This window comes from Hemiscyllium ocellatum, chromosome 48 (assembly GCF_020745735.1).
Source record: "Hemiscyllium ocellatum isolate sHemOce1 chromosome 48, sHemOce1.pat.X.cur, whole genome shotgun sequence".
NCBI lineage: Eukaryota > Metazoa > Chordata > Chondrichthyes > Orectolobiformes > Hemiscylliidae > Hemiscyllium > Hemiscyllium ocellatum.
The window spans coordinates 8,382,761-8,402,225 of NC_083448.1; the positions used below are offsets into that span (position 1 = coordinate 8,382,761).

Below are 19,465 nucleotides of genomic sequence, written 5' to 3' on the forward strand. Positions count from 1 at the left end.
AATGCATGGGCTACAACGGTTCAAAATGGCAACCCACCACTGCCTTCTCGAAGACACCTAGGGACAGGCAATAAATGATGCCCAGCCTGCTGTGTCCATGTCCAACAAATGCATCTAAAAAAATTTAACATTTCCTTTTTAACCAAGGTTTAGCCATTCCTGTCAAGTGAATTGTTCAGAGCTGAAGCAAAATACTGCAAATGTTCGAAATCTGAAACCAAAAGAAGTTGCAAATACTGAGCAGGTTAACAATACTTATGGATAATGAGAGTTCATGTTTGTGGAGTCGTTGCAAATGAACAACTCAGCCTGAACAGCAAAGAAATCCACAAATTCATTCACCTTGGAAGAATTTACTCCTCTCCATCTTAAATTGGCAATCAGTCCTTCTCAGATTATGCCCCCAGTCCTCGACTCTCCCACGAGGGCAAACAACCTTTCCACATCTACCCTGTCAAGTCCTGTAAAAGTCTTACATGTTTTAATTAGGTAATTTATCATGCTTAGGAATTCCACTGAGTACAGGCCCCAACTACGCAACTTCTCGTCATAAGACAGTTTTTCCACATGGGACAGGTCGACAACCCTTTACCCGAAATCCGAAAAGCTCCGAAGTCCGTAGGTTTTCTGTGAATTTTTTTCTCATTAACAAGGTTGTTTGGCATGCAAACAGTTGACCCAAGTCCACACCCACTCGATGGTGTCTCTCAGATGCGATGTGTGGGAGTCTGGCCCAGCACTGGCAGGCCTCAATTTTGTTTCAGGACCTGTTTTACTCACGTAAGTTTATTCTTTCTTTGGAAAGACTTTTTTTTAAAATTTCACCATCAAATGGCCACTTATTCTGAAATTCGAAAAAATCTGAATTCCGAATACCAGCTGGTCCCAAGCATTTCGGATAAAGGATTGTGCACCTGTGTCAGTCTAGTGAACCTTCTCTGGACTGCCTCCAATGCAAACATATCTATCTTTAGATGTGTGATCCAGAACTGTTCCCAGAATTCCAGCTGTGGTTTGAATAGTGCCTTGTACATTTTAAGCAAGACTATTCCATTTTTACTTTATTCTGTTTGACGTAGAGGCTGGTATTCCATGTCCCTTCTGTATTACCTGATGAATTTGGAGGCTAGCCTTTTAAGATTTGAGGATTGCCAAACTCCTTTATGCTGTAGCTTTCTGCTGACTTTGACCATTTCAATAATCTTCAACTCCTCTGTTCTTCCTTTTTTTTGTTAAAGAAAAGATGTTACAATAGCAGTTTTCTAATCCTCTGGGACCTTTCTAGAATCTAAGAATTCTTGGAAGATGATGACCTGTAGACCATAAGAAAAGAACATATGGTATCTCTGTTGCAACTTCCTCTCAGGTCTCTGGTTTCCTTTGCACCTTTCCTGAAGTGATGTTCTTTGTATTTATTTCCTCTCCTTTTTGTCTGTTGATGGTTTTATAATTGCTATTGGCTGATGCCAAGACTGGGAGACCGTGAGGTCTGCAGATGCTGGGGATCAGAGTTGAGTGTGTGTTGCTGGAAAATCACAGTAGGTCAGGCAGCATCCGAGGAGCAGGAAAATCGACGTTTCGGGCTGGAGCCCTTCATCAGGAATCCAAGACTGTTCAACTCTTCTGCCATTTTCTGGATCCCCATTCCCAGCCTCATTCTCTCCAGAGGTCTCTGCTTACTTTGGCTCCTCTTGCTTTTTTTATGTATTTAAAGAATAGATCTGAAATGTTAAATGAGTTTTGCTTTGCATGTGATGCTCATGACCTGAGTATTCAAGAACGTTTTGCTTCGACCTGAGTAACAGCTGACTTTCTAACAGAATTGGATTTGGCTGTGATGCTGCCTCTGGTCAGATGTCCTTCTAGCTGCATGGCATCCAAATTTGGGGCCTTTCCATTCAAGATCTGAAGTTCATGCTAAAACAATTGCCACTAGGTAAAGCATCCATCAGCCATTTCATTGCAGGTTTCTTCAAGGATGGGTGAGTGGAAGATATTACAAAAAAATGAAATGCTGGTGATACGAATGGCTTTTCCCTCTTGCATTATATCTAGCCAATTTGAATAGATACAAACACTTTGACTGTCTGTATTTATTGCCTTACAGTTTGGTTGCCATTCCTGTCTATGTGAAGCACAACATCACCTTCCGGGATGGCAGCTCCATGGGACGGTTTGAAATTACCGTTGGCCCCAAACAAACAATGGGAAAGATGGTCGAAGGTACAGTAGTGACCAGCCAGCTGCCCAAGGTGGTTCTGAACATGAATCTCACCTCCACTCAAGGGAGCTACACTTTTGACCCAGTCACCAAGGTAATTGGAAATGATGGCTGATAGCACATCAATGAGCACATAACGATTCAAAAATAAACTCCAGATTACAAAATTATTCATGCACAAATATATTGTTTCTTACCTAGCATATGAAACCAGAGATTTATAACTTAATCTAAACACGAAAAAAATTGTTGTACACACTCTCAGATAAAAATGTCTTCAGTTTCAGAGTTCACTGTCCTCATTTATTGAATGTTTTTGTTTCAAAATACATTTTGGTCATCACCACACAGTCTCATAGAATAGAAAGAGGCCTTTTAGCCCACCATGTCTACATGGACCAACAACCACCACTAATCCCATTTATATGCACTTGGTCCATAGCTTGCTACTCCCTGAATTCTAATGAAAATGTATTGAAGCTGTTAATTACCAGTCCAAATTCTCAATGACCAAGTACATTCAAGATTAATGTGAAAGTGCAGTGACTTTGTGCAGCTGTGGGAAGGTTGAAAGCTCGTTGTTTTTTTTTTTGCAAGGCTAATCAAGGAACAATGGCAAATCACATATCTTGAAAGGTCACTTGCTTCCATGTTTACCAGCCTTATGATACATGCAAAATGGATCCAAGCTAGATGATTAAGTCTGGAACAAAACACAATTCCTTTTCATTAAAAGTAGGTTTAATCACAGGATGCAACCTTGCATGCTGACAACTATCCCAGTACCTCTGATGACTCTCTGTCGTGATCGTAACGAGGTCAGCCAAGACGACCTCCTAGAATAGGAGTTCCCTGATTGGGGTTAATCTGATCAAATCCAGGAATCCTGGCTGATCGGTATAAACAGAAATGTTGGTAGTCCTGTTCACTCAGAGTTCGCTCTGAGGAAGCTGGATCAGTGTCAAGGACTCTCTGTGTGAATGAAGGGTGACCTGGTGACTGGATACTGGCTTCAATAGGGTTATTTCACTCTCTATTTTGCAGCTAACTCCATTCATCAATGGTCCCAGTACCATCTCAAACAATGCCCATCGGTTGTGTATACTTGATTAGATTAGCTTAGATTACTTAGTGTGGAAACAGGTCCAACAAGTCCACACCGACCCACCGAAGCGCAGCCCACCCATACATTTACCCCTTACCTAACACTACGGGCAATTTAGCATGGCCAATTCACCTAACCCGCACATCTTTGGACTGTGGGAGGAAACCGGAGCACCCGGAGGAAACCCACGCAGACACGGGGAGAACGTGCAAACTCCACACAGTCAGTCGCCTGAGTCGGGAATTGAACCCAGGTCTCTGGCACTGTAAGGCAGTAGTGCTAACCACTGGGCCACCGTGCCGCCCACAAAACTAGATGAAGTATAATCTTAAGAGCAGCTTTCTTTTTCAGGACGGTTGTTCCAAAAGCTTAATTTTAAAATTATTTTATTAAAATGCATTCCAAATTCTTTTGACCCGTTGTATGAATAAAATTACTTCCTCATCTTGTCCTTTATATATTCTGGACTGATACTTAATTTTCGTTCCTTCATTATTGATTATCAAACCGGTAGAAATTAATTTTCTCAATTTTTCAAAGCTTTGAAACTTTCTATTCAAAGCTCTCCGTGTGCCGCCCCAAGTTTTTATCCAATAAACCTGTGGGGACAGGTTTATTTTCTCCATGTTTTCATAGTAATTGGAACCTCTCAATCTTGTATTTGCTGAATAATACAACACAACAGTTTGTTTTTCTCTCCAAAAACCACACCTACTGCACTAAATGAGGCCTAACTAACCTTGTAAACACTGATCGTCACCTCTTAATTTGTTGTTAATCCAATTAAACTCACAAATGTGAATGGAGTTCAACAGATTTTGAAAACGTTCCGTCTGGATGTGTAATAATTGAATAGAGAGTGGGATGAGTATTGAAAAGCAGCTAAATGGGAAATGTTATGTGGTTGAAATTGTATTCTCTTGTTAAATATTATGCTTTTGTGCAGAACAATATTTTCGGTCATACTGTCGTATATTCATCCAAACAATGGAAAACAACAAGTAGTTTGGATTTTAAGAATTCTGCGAAATGGGTAGAATGATTCTCTTTGACGATCGTCACACCTTAAAAGTGTGGCCAGTAATAATTTCATTCCTTAGAATGGTTTTCAGTAGCTTGAGGTAATTGGCCTAAGTATTGAGAAGCAATACTGTTTAACTATTTGAGGATACTGGACGTCATGCCATGGAAACATTCAATGAAATAATGGAATTGGATGGAGCTGTACCATTGAACAAGTTATCCATGGGAAATAGCAAGTTAAAGCATTTATAAGAACCAACAATTGATGATTGTGAATTAGTTACTTAGCGTTTGGAGCCAATAAGTGTAGCAGTGAGGTATACTTGCAGGCTTGATGGCAAGAATTGGCCACTGCTATTTCTACAAATTACCAAGAAATGATGTGGAAAATATCAGTTTTGAAGTTGAAACCTTGATACAGCATAAAAAGTAAATCAGGATTAGGTCTCATTTGTGATATTTGGAATGGATAAAAGAATGATGTAGTACTGGAGGCCATTCAACTTATCATCATCATGCTAGCTTTTGGCAGAGTGGCTAATAAATCCCATTCCTTTCTCTTCTTCTGTATCTCTGTTTCTTTTCCTCTGCATTATTTATCCAAATTGCTTTTTTATGTTACTCAGGAATCTGCATCCACCACCTTTTTTTTAGACAAGTCTATTTCCAACCATAGCTTGCTGCATGAAAACATTCTCCTTATGGTCATCCTCTGGCTCTTGCTCAGTCAGAGATATTGTGCTTCTTAACTCTTGACACTTCTGATGTGGAACCGAGTTTTTTCCCATTTTAATCTGTCACAATAATTTGTGGTTTTGAGGATTTCTGTCAAACTGTTTGTTCTTTGGAGAACAACCCCCACTTTCCACTGTTTTCATCCAGTTGAAGTTTTTTCACCATGCTACTTTTCCAGTCTATCTTCTCTGTACCCTCCTCATGTTCTTGCTAACGTATCGATCCCAGAAAGGAACACAAGACCTTTTTTAAAATACTTTTTGGGAATTCTTTGTTCCTCCTCTAAACAAACAAACCACTCTGCGGTGTGTTGATTAAGGCAAGGTTTTTCTTTTTCTTTGTTATAGTGTGCTGTGATTGCAAAAAAAAATTAATTCCATTTATCTATTATTTGTTATTATAGTTGAATTAAGTTCAGGTAAAGATTAAAAATGGTAGGAGATCTCAGACCTGTGTTACGCTCCTCTTGGTCCATGTAGGAGCGCAGGGATATGGCTGATGTCCCTGACTACTTCACGTGCAGGAAGTGTGTCCAGTGCAGTTCTTGTTATACCACATGACGGCCCTGGAGCTGCGGATGGACTCACTTTGGAGCATCCACGATGCTGAGGATGTCGTGATTTAGCACGTTTAGCAAATTGGTCACATCGCCGATTAGAATTGCTGAGGGAGGAAGGGCATGGGTGACCAAAAAGTAGAGAACGAGCAGGAAGGCAGTGCAGGTGTCCCCTGTGGACATCTCCCTCCAAAACAGGCACCGTGGCTGTGTCGGCTATGCAGAAGGGCAGGAAAAGTAGTGCAAGTGTTGGAGACATAAGGGATTCAATTGGAAGGGAAGTAGATAGATGTGGTCGAAAATGAGACTCCCGAATGGCACATTGCCTCCCAGGTGCACAGGTCAGGGATGTCTCCGATCGGCTGCAGAGCACTGTGAGGGGGAAGGGTGAACAGCCAGCTGTCATGGTGCATTTAGGCACCAATGATTTCGGTGAAAAAACAGGATGAGGTCCGATAAGCAGAATTTTGCGAGTTAGGAGCCAAGGTAAAAAGTAGGACCTCGGGTAGTAATCTCTGGATTGCTACGAGTGCCATGTGTTAGTCAGTACAAATGAAGTAGCTGGGGCCTTAATAGACATCTTTGCAGCATCCTTGAAAATGGGGAGGTCCAGGAGGACTGGAGAATTGCTAATGTTGTCCCCTTGTTTAAGAAGGGTAGCAGGGATAATCCCAGGTAATTATAGACCGGTGAGCCTGATATCGGTGGTAGAGAAGCTGCTGACGAAGATAATGAGGAATAGGATCTCTTCACATTTTGGGGGAGAAAAGGGCTCATCAGTGATAGGCAGCATGGTTTTGTGCAGGGAAGATCATGTCTTACCAACTTTGTCACTTCCTCAAAAGAATTCTACTAAGTTGATTGATAGAAGTTGATTGTCATATACATGGACTTCAGTAAGATATTTGACAAGGTTCCCCATTATAGGCTGATGGAAAAAGTGAAGTCGCATGGGGTCGAGGGTGTACTAGCCAGATGGATAGAGAACTGTTTGGGCAGGAGACAGTAGTAGTGTGAGTTTGTTACAATAGAGATCTGTCATCCGCAGTGTTCCACAGGGACCACTGTTTGTGATATACATAAATGACCTGAAGGAAGGTGTTGGTTTCCTCATTAGCAAGTTTGCAGATGACACTAAGATTGGTGGAGTAACAGTGAAGGGGACTGTCAGAGAATGTAGAATATATATAGATTGGAGAGTTGGGTGGAGAAATGTCATCTGGAGTTCAATTTGTGCAAATGCGAGGTAATGCATTTTGGAAGATCCAATTCCAGAGCAAACGATACAGTAAATGGAAAAGCCCTAGGGAAAATTGATGTAAAGAGATCTGGGTGGTCAAGTCCATTGTACCCTGAAGGTGGCAATGCAGGTTGTTAAGAGTGGTCAAGAAGGCACACGGCATGCTTTCCTTCATTGAGTAATGAGTACAAGAGATGGCGGGACGTATGACAGTTGTGTAGGACTTTGGTTCAGCCATATTTGGAGTACTGGGTGTAGTTCTGGTTGCCACATTACCAAAAGGATGTGGATGCTTGGGAGAGGGTGCAGAGGAGGCTTACCAAGATGTTGCCTGGTATGGAGGGTGCTAGCTATGAAGAGAGGTTGAGGAGATAAGGATTATTTTCATTGGAAAGACGGAAGTTGAGGGGCGACCTGACTGAGGTCTACAAAATCATGAGTGGTATGGACAGGGTGGATAGCAAGAAGCTTTTTCCCTGAGTGGGAGACTCTATTACTAATTCAAGGTGAGAGGGGACATTGTTTTAAGGGAAATATGCATTGAATGCATTGCCAGTGGAGGTGGTAGAGGTGGGCATGATAGTATCATTTAAGATGTATCTAGATAATACACGAATGGGCAGGGAGCAGAGGGACACAGATCCTTAGAAAATAGGCGACAGGTTTAGATAGAGGATCTGGATTAGCGCAGGCATGGTGGGTTGAAGGTCCTGTACCTGTGCTGTAATTTTCTTTGTAGATTAGATTAGCATTTATTGTGCCTCCCTAATTCACCTTGAAGAGGTGATTATGCGCTGCTTTCTTGAATCACTGCAATCCATTTGATGTATGTGCATCTCTAAAGTATTGGGCAGGGAGTTTCAGGATTTTGACTCCGTGACAGTGAAGGAACGGGTATATATTTCCTACTCAAGACGGTGAGTGACTTTGAAGTAAAATATTGCAGATGCTGGAAACTTGAAACATACAGAGAATCTTAGAATCCCTACAGTGTTGAAACAGGCCATTTGGCCCAACAAGTCCACACCAACTCTCAGAGTAACCCACCTAGACCCATTCCCCTACCCTATTACTCTACATTTCTCCTGACTAATGCATCTAGCCTTCACATCCCTCAACACCGTTGGCAATTTAGCATGGTCAATTCACCTCAGCTGCACATCATTGGACTGTGGGAGGAAACCCACACAGACATAAGCAGAATGTGCAAAGTCCACACAGTCGCCCAAGGCTGGAATCAAACCTGGGTCCCTGGTGCAATGAGGCGGCAGTGCTAACCACTGAGCCACCGTGCCACCTCAAGAGTATTGGAGAAACTCAGCAGGTCTGTCAACATCTGTGAAGAAAGAAATAGAGTTAAATGTTTCAAGTCTGGTATGACTACTTTCAAACCCCATCAGGATCTTTGGCAGGATATTGTGTTGCTTGGAAGGAAATTGGCAACCAGTGGTGTTCCCATGGATCATCTTCCAGATGGCATTAGTTTGGAGTTTGGAAAGTGCTGTTGATGGTGCCTCTGTGAATTAATGCAGTGCATCTTGTAGGTGGTATATATTGCTGCCATTGTGCATTTGGTGGTGAAGGAGGTGAATGTTGGAGTTCCTAATGATGTTGGCTGCATTGCGAATGGTGTCAAGCTTCTTGAGTGTTCTTCGAGCTGCACCCATCTAGGCAAGTGGACAGTGTGACAATGCTGCTCCTTGAACAAGGTGAGGTTGTCTTTGCCAAGTTTTTTTTAAAAAAACTTGTACAATGAAAGGGGAGTGGCCAGTTCTCCCAGCTCAGCTTTTCTCTGGTTTGGTTTTGAGCAGTCTGGCTGTTCAGAGTTACTGGTCAGTTGTGAGCTGGAAATCTAAAAGAAACCATTTACATCGAAGGAGTTCCATGTTGAATCTGTCTGCCATCTCTCTCTCGCTCTCTCTTTCTCTCCTGTAAGTTCCTGTGTTTGATTTTACCCTTTGTGCCATGGGGTGTTTATGGGGATTGTTGCAAGTATTTGCAACAGCATCGTGAAGTTGGGATAATCTGTTGGGTTTCTAGATAGGTTAAGTTATTCTGTATTCTGTTATCTTCTGTTTGTGTTTCATTCCGTAGTCTGTACATAAATTCTGTTTTGTTTAAAACCCAGGGGTTTTGACCAGCTGCATCACTCCTGGAATATGCACTGTACACCTGCTCAAAACAGCTAGAAAAGTTCAGGTCTGGGCGACCTTTTGAGGGTCTGGCATGCTCCATAACATCAGTATTCCATTACAATCCTGACTTATGCCTTCTAGATGGTACATCGGCTTTGGGAGGCAGGAAGTCAGTTAATCACCAATGAAATCCTAGCCTGTGATGTGCTATGGTAGTCACAGTATTTATGTGGCTAATTCAGGACAGTTTCTGGGCAGTGGTGACCCCCAGCATGTTGTGATGGTGGATTCAGGAATGGGAATGACATTGAAAATCAAGGGTTAGATTATCTCCTTGGAGATGGATGTTGCCTGGCACTTATGTGGTGCGAATATTACTTGGCACTTAGTTGTTCAAGCCTTACTCTGAATGGATACAGACTGCTTTATAATGGGAAGAATTGCAAATGGTGAACCCCAGACGAGTTTGAATCAGCTTTACAAAGTTTTGCAGAGCTTCCTTATTTTGGTATTTTATGCCAGTATTTTCAAGTCTTCTCAAGATGACCTTCCGACTTGAAAGATTTGTCTACACCCTGGTTATCTCTGTTCCTGCACCTGCTTTAAAATTGTACTCATCTTGTCTTTCCTCATTAATCTTTCCAAATATGTAACCATTCCGTTTCCTTCCGTACAGACCAACGATGCTCGGCTTTTTGGGGAACTTGGAACATTTGTGGAAATATTTACAGATTTGGTTTCTGCTTTAATGCAGTGCATGTTTTTTCAATGTGACAAATTTTGTGATTTGAGTACTTTTCAAACTGTAATAGTGCAATAATTTGTTCTCAACATTTTGCAGATACTGTCATGGGATATCGGGAAGATTAACCCACAGAAGCTGCCTAGCTTGAAAGGTTCCATGAGTCTCCAGGCAGGTACACCCAAGCCCGATGAGAACCCCAATATTAACATCCAGTTCAAAATCCAGCAACTTGCAATTTCAGGTAAGAAAGGCAAAAAAAAAAAAATTGCCTTGGTCTTTAGCTTGCTTTTGGGGTGGTTACTTATAGATGCTGGGAGTAAAGGGTGCCCTTGTGCACCTGCATATTTTCGTAAGCTTGGAGGTTTTCCTGCTGTTTAGAGAGCAGGACTGTCTAATTCCATGTGTGCTTTATTTTGATCGTGGTTACCACGTTTTGCTTTCTTATTTTCATTATTTCTGAACTTTGCCCTGCTTATTGTAAATGAAGTCATCGTATGTGGAAATGGGCAGGCATGTCACTGAGGTAAAAGAGCCATAACTGGGAAAAATAACAGTTACCTGAAGGTGGAGCACTCGGAAAGCTCACGTGTGAAACCTGATGTGTGAATTTCAACTTTTAAACAGAATGATTAATGCTGAAACTCACTGCATGATGCCTAAAAATAGTCAACTCCCATTTTGTATCCTTTATTTGCTTCAAGACAAAACATTAGCTGCCTAAAGATACTGCACAAGTACAAGTATGAGTACTTTTCAAACTGTAATAGTGCACTTCTTCTACCAGCACATTTGTCTCTATTGTTCTGATATTTTGAATTCAAAAGAGGACAATTCTGCTTCTGAAAAATAAAGCTCAGAAAATTGTACCCACTTCTCCCTGACCTTTTAAACACTTTTAAAAAAATTTTTTTTGAGTGGAATAGGTACAAGTGTAGAACTAGAATACCAAAGAAAGTCATGCAAAGAATCAGTTGTTCAAAGTTTGCAAGGAAAATATTGTATTTAGCTTTGTTGAATTTTGCTGCTTGCAGTACTCTGAAATATTTTATTATTATGCTCTTTTTCTTCACATGAGTGAATTGAATTGAATTTATTGTCACGTGTACCAAGGCACAGTGAAAAGCTTTGTCTTGTGAGCAATACAGGCAGATCACAGAGTTAAGTAGCACCGATAAGTGATAGGCAAACAGCGGCAAAAACAAAAACACAGGTACAAGTGACTGTTAAGAGTTTGTGTCCATTCAGGATTCTAACAATAGCAGGGTAGAAACTGTTCCTAAACTAGCTGGTGCGTGTGTTCAGGCTTCTGTACCTTCTCCCCGATGGTTGAGGTTGTAGAAAAATATTGCCAGGGTGGGATGGATCTTTGAGAATGCTGGCAGCCTTTCGCTGACAGTGGGCCTGGTAGATGGATTCTATCGATGGGAGGTTGGCCTTTGTTATTATCCGGGCCAAGTTCACCACTCTCTGTAACCATCTTCGATCTTGAATGGGTACAGTTGCCACACCAGACAGTGATATATCCAAGTAGACCTCATGAAATGGGTTGTATGTACTGAAGATAAAATTGAGTGCAATGGAGTGTGCAATGAGCCAAAAACACCTTTCTATGGATCATGACATGAACTTTAAATGGACTGAAAAGAATTATTTGATTGCGTTTAGTCTCCATTAGGTATTATAGAAATAAATAGTACATACTTGTACTTGTGCAGTATCTTTAGGCAGCTAATGTTTTGTCTTGAAGCAAATAAAGGATACAAAATGGGAGTTGACTATTTTTAGGCATCATGCAGTGAGTTTCAGCATTAATCATTCTGTTTAAAAGTTGAAATTCACACATCAGGTTTCACACGTGAGCTTTCTGAGTGCTCCACCTTCAGGTAGCTGTGAAGCAGGATCATCAGGCTTAGCTGTCCAGACCTGCTCTACAGTTACCTGGTAAAGGAGCAATGCTCCGAAAGCTTGAGCTTTCAAATAAATCTGTTGGACTTCAACCTGGTGTTGGTGTGATTTTTTTTAACTTTGTCCACCCCAGTCCAACACCAGCTCCTCCACGTCATTCTGTTCTAAGTTTGAGGGGTTAGAAAAATAAAGTACACTTTGATTATAATTAGGTTTATTGTCACATGTATTCACATGAGTGCATTGCAAGTTTACCAAGTCACCAATTGCAGTGCCACCTTAAGTACAAAGGTACCTAGGTACAGTGTGATGCTGTACCAATCTCAGAACAGCATTTCATTTGACAGCTGTGTGATATTTTGATTTTCGATCTGTTATCATTATGATTGCAGTGCAACTGCAAATGTGTTTTCTGCTGGAATACGGAACTCGATACAGATTATCAACTTGACTTTACAACTGCCACAGTCTTTGGATTGTCCCTTCATTTCTTTCAACCCTTTTCATTTTGCATTAATGTGATCCACTAAATGCAATTTTAGTTCTGTGGACTATTCCTTATTGGCATTGACTTCTGAGTGGAATAAACCGTCTAACTGATATTGCGTTCCATCTTGTCTCAGGTTTGAAGGTAAATCGACTGGACATGTATGGTGAGAAATATAAACCATTTAAAGGCATCAAGTACATGACAAAAGCTGGAAAATTTCAAGTTCGAACATAACTCTTCTGAAGGCAACTGCTGCAGCAGCAAGACTTTCTTTGCCTCTCTGTTTGCTTACCAATTGCATCTTCCCTTTTCCTTGTGTGTTATGTTGTTATTAGTACAACCCAATGGCATCGTTAACCGTACTTGAGGGGCTTTTGAGTTGAACTCCAAGTTAACTTGCAGTGTTCTTGACGTGGGCCAAAGGTTTATACTTGATGTGCCCTGCTGTAAAATTTATTTCCTTCTTCCTGACTTTGAAGGAATGCTGTTTATTATCATCAACTCAAAGAAAATGATTTAAATATATTAAATTCTAACTGGAAACATAGTTTCTGGGGCAAGATAAAAGCTGAAAAATTGCAAAGTGGTGTTAATTTTGCATTGCAGGGTTGGCATATGGAATAGAAAATGCAGTGTTATGGAGAGCAGTGATACTGTGTAGCACCTTCAACCAAACTCTCAAAAAACCAATGTCCTTTTTTTTTGAAATGTTGTTATTGTCAGTAACTGAGGATTCTGCTTTCCGAAAGTGAGAATTTAATTTTGTTATGTTCCTCCCCATCATAAGGGTATGTGGTGAGGCAGCATAGTTGGTGGTGCACAAATGCCATAAAGGCTACATTTCTGAACCATGTTTGCTGGTGTCCTTGCATAACAACAATTATGTGCAGTACAGCAGTACAGAATTCTCTTGACACTTTCTTTGAAAGATGCGTTGTTTTTTCTGCAGTGCAGTGGACGTGCTGCAAGGCTATTTCTTTGACCAGATCTTTCAATCTGTTATCTTGGTTTATTTTCCAGACTATGCCCGTACGTTCTAGTTTAAAAAAGTGTATTGTCAACTATTGTGTGTTCCTCATGTCGATGCGGAAATGATTTGTGAAGTCACTGAAATTATTCAACGATCGATATATTCTGAGACTGGAGCACTTGAGCATCTGAATGGGTATCCTATTAGAAAGGACCATATAAAATAATCTTAGAGATGAAGCGAGATATGGTGAATGTTTGTTACAAAAGCTTAACTTGAAAGTATATATTTAGACATCTGTTTGACATCCTTTTGTCCTTCCTGATTTTCAGTGTTGCCATGTCCAAGAAGGTCTCATAGAGAACTATGCATTATCCTGATTTTCATGTGTACTTGTTGGTTGGGGCTCTTAATTTGAGGGGCACTGGATTAAGCAGGAAACAACTTCATTTCGAAGTATTATTTGGCAACAATCTTCAACTACGATGAGATTACAATTTTGGTGAATAAGATGATGTACTAATAGTCAGCTTTGAGAATTCACATCACGAATTGTCATCTTCACCTGCTCTCTTGTCCTGGATTATTTTTCCTCACCCAATTCTTTGTGGAATTATTAAACTTAAAAATCTGTTGTTAAAGTAAATAGATGTTGCAGTTCTCCCAATAACTTTTTTACTCTTGTTTACTTTCTTTTTGTTCCACCACCATTTTGACGTGCAAATCTGCAGATAGTAAACCTTTGTTGATGCGAATAATTGAATTCAACACTGAACACTATTAACTGAATTTGATAAAGTGAGAGAGTACATACAGATAACAAAACAAAGCAAAATAGACATGTACTTGCTTTTTTTCTTTGAAATCTCATGAAGACTGAATTTCCTGTATTTGGTTCATTTAACGATGTTAACACCCAAATAAAATTAAGTAGATCTAGTCATTTAAAGATGTGACACAGGTTCGTGTGTAACAAACACCAAGATTACCTGAAACTGTTACCTCATTACGTCCTTTTGGCAGATTTGGGTCATGTCTTGTATATGTTTTAATTTATTTTCTTTTTAAGTATTTGGAAATATTTAACAGAATGAATATTGGTGCAATTTCCTGTTGGTTAATGTTATTCCTGAGTATGATTCTATAAGAATCTGATCATTTTGCTTGAGGAGTGTTATTCTTTAGCATTAAATAAAGTAAAACATTATTGTAACTGATATCTGCATAATGTGTTGTTGTGTCACTTGAAGTCCTTTTCTTTAAGTTCATAGAATGCAGTGTTGTGGTTCTGTTCGCCGAGCTGGGAATTTGTGTTTCAGACGTTTTGTCCCCTGTCTCGGCGAACAGAACCACAACTACAAGCACCCGAGCTACAAATCTTCTCACAAACTTTGCACAGTGTTTTTAGACAAACGGTGGATGAGCCCAAAATGTACTAGAAGAATCACAACTGGATTGTTGAAAGACAGCACTTAATTTTACCCAACATTCTTTTGTTGACCTAAAATTGAGATTTTGTTTCACTGAAATGTTAACATATCATGCTGTCCTGCCATTGGCCTTGAATGTACTCTTCTCCATCTGGAACCTGTTTCATATACTTCTAAGTGCAGTGGTTATTTGATAGGTAAGGGAAGTGCAATACTCATGACGACCTTTTGAGTATAATTCAGTGGTTGTTTATCAGTTGCTACTTATTGTATTCTTTTCATATATTCAGCACTGTCATTACCCAGTACACTTCAAAAACACCCATTCTGTGGTTCCATGTTCAATACCATTACAAATATGGCAGATAGACACAGATCTCTCACTCTAAATTCTATTTTCTCATTCTATGGTACTATACTCTGTTCACGTCCCATGATGAAACATCCTTCCACATCTTCAGTCCTCTTGCAGCAGCATAAAATTTCCTTGGCAAATAAACTATTGTCTATTTTTTTCTGTTCTCTATTTCAATACTAACTAACTTGTGTTGTCCTTGCATGGACATAACACTTTTTGAAAAGATCAATATTATTGCCTGTTAGGGAAGAAATCAGCCAAAACAACTATGCCTCACAATGTCACTTTGCTAACATGAGTAACTTTTTCATTATTGATACCATAACTTAGACACGTTTAATTCTACTTGCTAGTTCCTTTACACATTTCTTTCTCTTACAAAACCTTAAAGGCACATTCACTTTGCCTCTGGAAACTTGCACATTCCAAATCATAACTGACATCAGAAACCAAATGCTCTTGGTCTTCCTTCTGCTGCTTTTGTTTTTTACATCACCATAAATTGAAGGGCAAATAAGATCAGAGACTTAAATGTATCATTCAAAGATTGGTGTGGGAGAAATCTTTTTCAGTTTATGGGATACTACCACCATGCTTCAGAAAGTGGCAGCAGGACCTATGGTTTGGTCTTCACTTCAATTTCACTGGCACAAGTGTTGCGTTGAGTTGTATAATTTGGGCAGTGGAGAGGCTTTGAAGTTTGGCGTCATGTGAGGGGAGAAGTGATAAATTTAAATGGAAAGGACAAGGCAGTAGTAGAGGGTTACAACATGGTTAATAAACAGAGTGCAGCAAAAGGGACTGAACATTCAAACTTACGGGTCTGTCAGTCAGCAAGCAAGATCAGAAATTACAAGCTGAGTAAAAATCACAACTAAAGGCTCTGTATCTAAACATAGCATTGTGACAAAATGGACAAATTGTCTGCTCAATGAGATATAAATATATAATCTGACAGAGAATTGAATGCAAAGTATCAAAGCTTGGACCTGAATGTACAAAGATACTTGATTTCAGCACAGAATTGAAGCGTGGAAAAAGTGGTGAGGATTGTGAATTAAGAGTAGAATAGGTTTGAGGAGCGCTTTTTAAAAAGTGTGCGTAAAATGTCATTTGTAGGGTTGTTTACAGGTCTGCGATAAGTGGTTAATTCCGAGAAAAAGGCCTATCAGTCTCCAAAACAATCAAGTCAGAAAAAGTTTTGTGGTTTAGGAAACTAAAGCTCCAGAAACAAAAGACTTTCAAAGTGTCTGAGAGTAAGACAACATGCAAGGCTGTTAGCATGTTATGGAGTGAGTGATCTGTATTATCAGTTTAAGGGTCTTAGGAACAGACATTAATTAACGATAATTCGAGTGATTGGAATGATGTCAGCCAGATGGACATCATAGAATCGGACTTCCTGATTGGGTCTGTCTGACTGGCAGAAACAGGAGTGTCAGAGGTGCTGTTAAGTCTGAGAGCTGTCTCTGAGGGAGCTGGCTCATTGTCAAGGACTTTCCACGTGTAAAGGAGGGGTGACTTGGCAGTGGGATTCTGGTCTCTGCAGAGTTATTTCAATGACCTCAAGACATGCAGAAGTTGCCAAAAAAAACCAAGTACAGCTATGTGAACTGAACAAAAAACTACGGAAATAGGGTGACCCTTCATTGAAGTTTGAGTATTTATAAGACTGTGCTGACTTTATTTAAGATATTTGTCATAAAACCCTTTCAAACAGTTCTTACAATTTGTAACATTTTTGTTTTTCCCCTTGCATGCTCAAAATATTTGATTTTATTTTGTTAAATGTACATTGCAACCTCTTTTGAACATATTCCGTGACTGACCACCCCAGTTGACCAATTACAAGAATAACATTTATGCTGTTGTGATTCAGAGGTCACCCTGGGATCTGACTTGTCCAGTATTACTGTTACAGCTTATCTCATTGCATTACTTAGTCCAAGTCAGAGCTATGTCAGTGTTCCTTCATCACATGGAATCCAGCAGTTCAAGAACACCACTTTTCTCCTGGCAATCAGGAATAGGTCAGAAATGTTCATATTCAATGACTAAACAAATAATGCTGCACTCTCTCTCCCCACCCCACCCTGTTACTGCATTGCTCGTTATTTGAATACAACATGGCTAAGAAATTGAAGATGTCACTTTTTTAAAATAATAGATTCTAACCTCACATCTTTAATGCATTTTCTGAGCTGAGATGTCACTTTCTAAAAAAAACTTGATATCTCAGGACTGTGGCTTGAAAGAACTTCTGAAATTTACATATTCTCAATCAAAACCTGCATCCCCATTCAAAGTGATTAAAGACTTAACAGCAATCTACTTTTGTTCAATACATCGCATCAGATGTATGAAACTATGACCTTTTAGTATAAATTCTGTGTCCTAGGATCCTGCCCCACTAGCTACCTGATGAAGGAACAGTGCTCCCAAAATTTGTATCTCCAAATAAACCTGTTAGACTATAACCTGGTGTGGTGTGATTTTTAACTAAGAAATTAAAAGTCCATGCATTTAATCAGTAAAGAAGGCCTCTTGCACAATATTAAACTCAGACTTTCAGTTAACACACTTTCTGGCCAGGACAACAAGTCGAGGACTATGCTCAGTGCCTCTCTTCCCTGTGAATTGTATAAATGATGGGAACCCAGGAGCAATCTTCTGATGTCACAGAGTTGCATCTCAATAAGTTGTAAGATCACCGAGCGATTGGATCAGAACATTATTTCAGGTAAAACTCGAACTCTGCGTACTGAGAGTCAAACTGAGAGCACATTAAGTTAGATCAGTTCTTACTGATTGTTATGGTAAGTCAGAGCCTGACAGACCAGTGATGATCACCGGCAGCAGTATTTAGTATTAATATTTAATAAACAATGTTACTTTGAAGGCTAAACCTGAAAACGACTTTAATTTCTTCACCACCAGTCTGAAAAGAATCCAAACTCAGTGTGGCGTCCAACCACACAAGGCAAGATATTTTTCATATTCTTACGTTAAATGATTAAGTGCACAAAACTGACCCGCTTTAGTCTATATCAATACACTGAATTAGCCGTCGTTCCTTGAACATAGCCTTGATGCAAGCTGTCAGGTAATTTTAGCAGTTCGGATTGAAAAGGGTTTCCTCCGGGTGCTCCGGTTTCCTCCCACAGTCCAAAGATGTGTGGGTCAGGTGAATTGGCCATGCTAAATTGCCCGTAGTGTTAGGTAAGGGGTAAATGTAGGGGTATGGGTGGGTTGCGCTTCAGCGGGTCGGTGTGGACTTGTTGGGCCGAAGGGCCTGTTTCCACACTGTAAGTCTAATCTAAAAAAAAGCAAGAGACGGTAGCGAAGGCGAAGGGCAGGACAGGAAACCGCTTGGGGATGACAGAGGGGTTGGACCAGATGCTCAAAGATGGTGCAGAAGAAAATGCATGCGAAGCGATAAATTGTGCATCAAATTCGATTTTGTTTTTTATTTTCACGTGAATCATCCGCAGCCGGATACCTGGAATCCTCTGGAGATGCAAATAACCCAACGCTGCTGGAAAACAACTTTGTTCAATTGCATTAACCCGGAACTGTTTCGCAAAAATGTGAGGAGGTTGGTTTCAGCAGAGAGGAAGCGAGGTGATGGAATTAGAGACAGGAGAGGTTGAGGAGCTCAGACAGGAAACGTGAGGTGCAGCATTATGTGTGCGGGAGTTCTGAGCACAGAGCGACTGAAATGGCTTTGTCCTTCAGAGCTCTCCTGATCAGGACAAGCGTGAAATTCCCGCTGGGCCGGACGCTACACAGAGTGGCGTGTTTATTTCCCGACCCACAGGACGTTTTACGAACCCGAGGACGGAGCTTGCTGTCCACCGTGAGCTCCCACTTGGAACCGGGCGATCGGGTTGAGCTGATGATGGGAACAGAAGGTGCTCGGAAACGCGTTTGCTCCCGGACGGAGCCTGTTGAGATTCTCAGTAAAAGTCAGGCAGTTACCAGGATTTCAGTCGAGGGCAATATCGGTAGGGGCTCCGCATAGAAAACTGAAAAATATAAAATTATTTGCAGGAGACTTAACCATCGCGTGAATTGTTGGTTAAAGAAAATAGTGCAGAAGTGTTTTTGCTTGGAAAGGAACTGGAGCTATTATATAAAACGTGTCTGTTTTGAACAGTGGCAAAATTAAGCGGATAACTGTGAAAATCTTGGATTGTGCGAGTTTTAATTTTCAAGTGCGCTGTCCGCTGGTTTCCTCGAGGCCAGCGGGTTAAAACTAACATTCATTGTATTGTTTTCAATCCCAACTCCCTTTAGGCCAAATTTACATATCAATTTGAAATTATTAAACTTCCCAGGCACTTCTCAATTTTGAGAAGTAAATTATATCTCGCAATCCCTCCTGCACTGTGTTGCTCTCTTTTGTTCCTTGTTGCTGTTTTAATTCTTTCCAGTTCACTTTAGTGTCTCAGTTTAAAACTGTAATACAGATGTTGCAATTCTGAGATTGAAAATAAACTTTAAAACTAAACTGTACAACGAATTGAACTGAATTTATTGTCACGTGTGCTGA

At 40.3% G+C, this 19,465-nt stretch overlaps 2 protein-coding genes across 7 annotated transcripts in view; both read left to right on the plus strand.

Moving 5' to 3' along the window:
* Positions 1-14,288, plus strand: part of LOC132837061 (AP-3 complex subunit mu-2) — a 36,248-nt gene extending 21,960 nt beyond the window's left edge. For all 3 annotated transcript variants that reach the window (XM_060856741.1, XM_060856742.1, XM_060856743.1), the window contains exons 6-8: positions 2,108-2,315; positions 9,857-10,001; positions 12,289-14,288. In XM_060856741.1, the coding sequence (XP_060712724.1) occupies positions 2,108-2,315; positions 9,857-10,001; positions 12,289-12,389 (454 nt within the window). In that variant the 3' untranslated portion in view covers positions 12,390-14,288. The remainder of the gene's footprint in view (positions 1-2,107; positions 2,316-9,856; positions 10,002-12,288) is intronic.
* A 4,020-nt stretch (positions 14,289-18,308) lies between these two features.
* The window catches only part of LOC132836821 (deoxycytidine kinase 2-like), a 33,103-nt gene continuing 31,946 nt past the window's right edge, over positions 18,309-19,465 (plus strand). For 2 of the 4 annotated variants that reach the window (XM_060856287.1, XM_060856288.1), the window contains exon 1: positions 18,515-18,917. In XM_060856287.1, coding sequence (XP_060712270.1) covers positions 18,632-18,917 — 286 coding nt within the window. In that variant the 5' untranslated portion in view covers positions 18,515-18,631. The other 2 variants (XM_060856291.1, XM_060856290.1) reach the window with 2 other exon arrangements.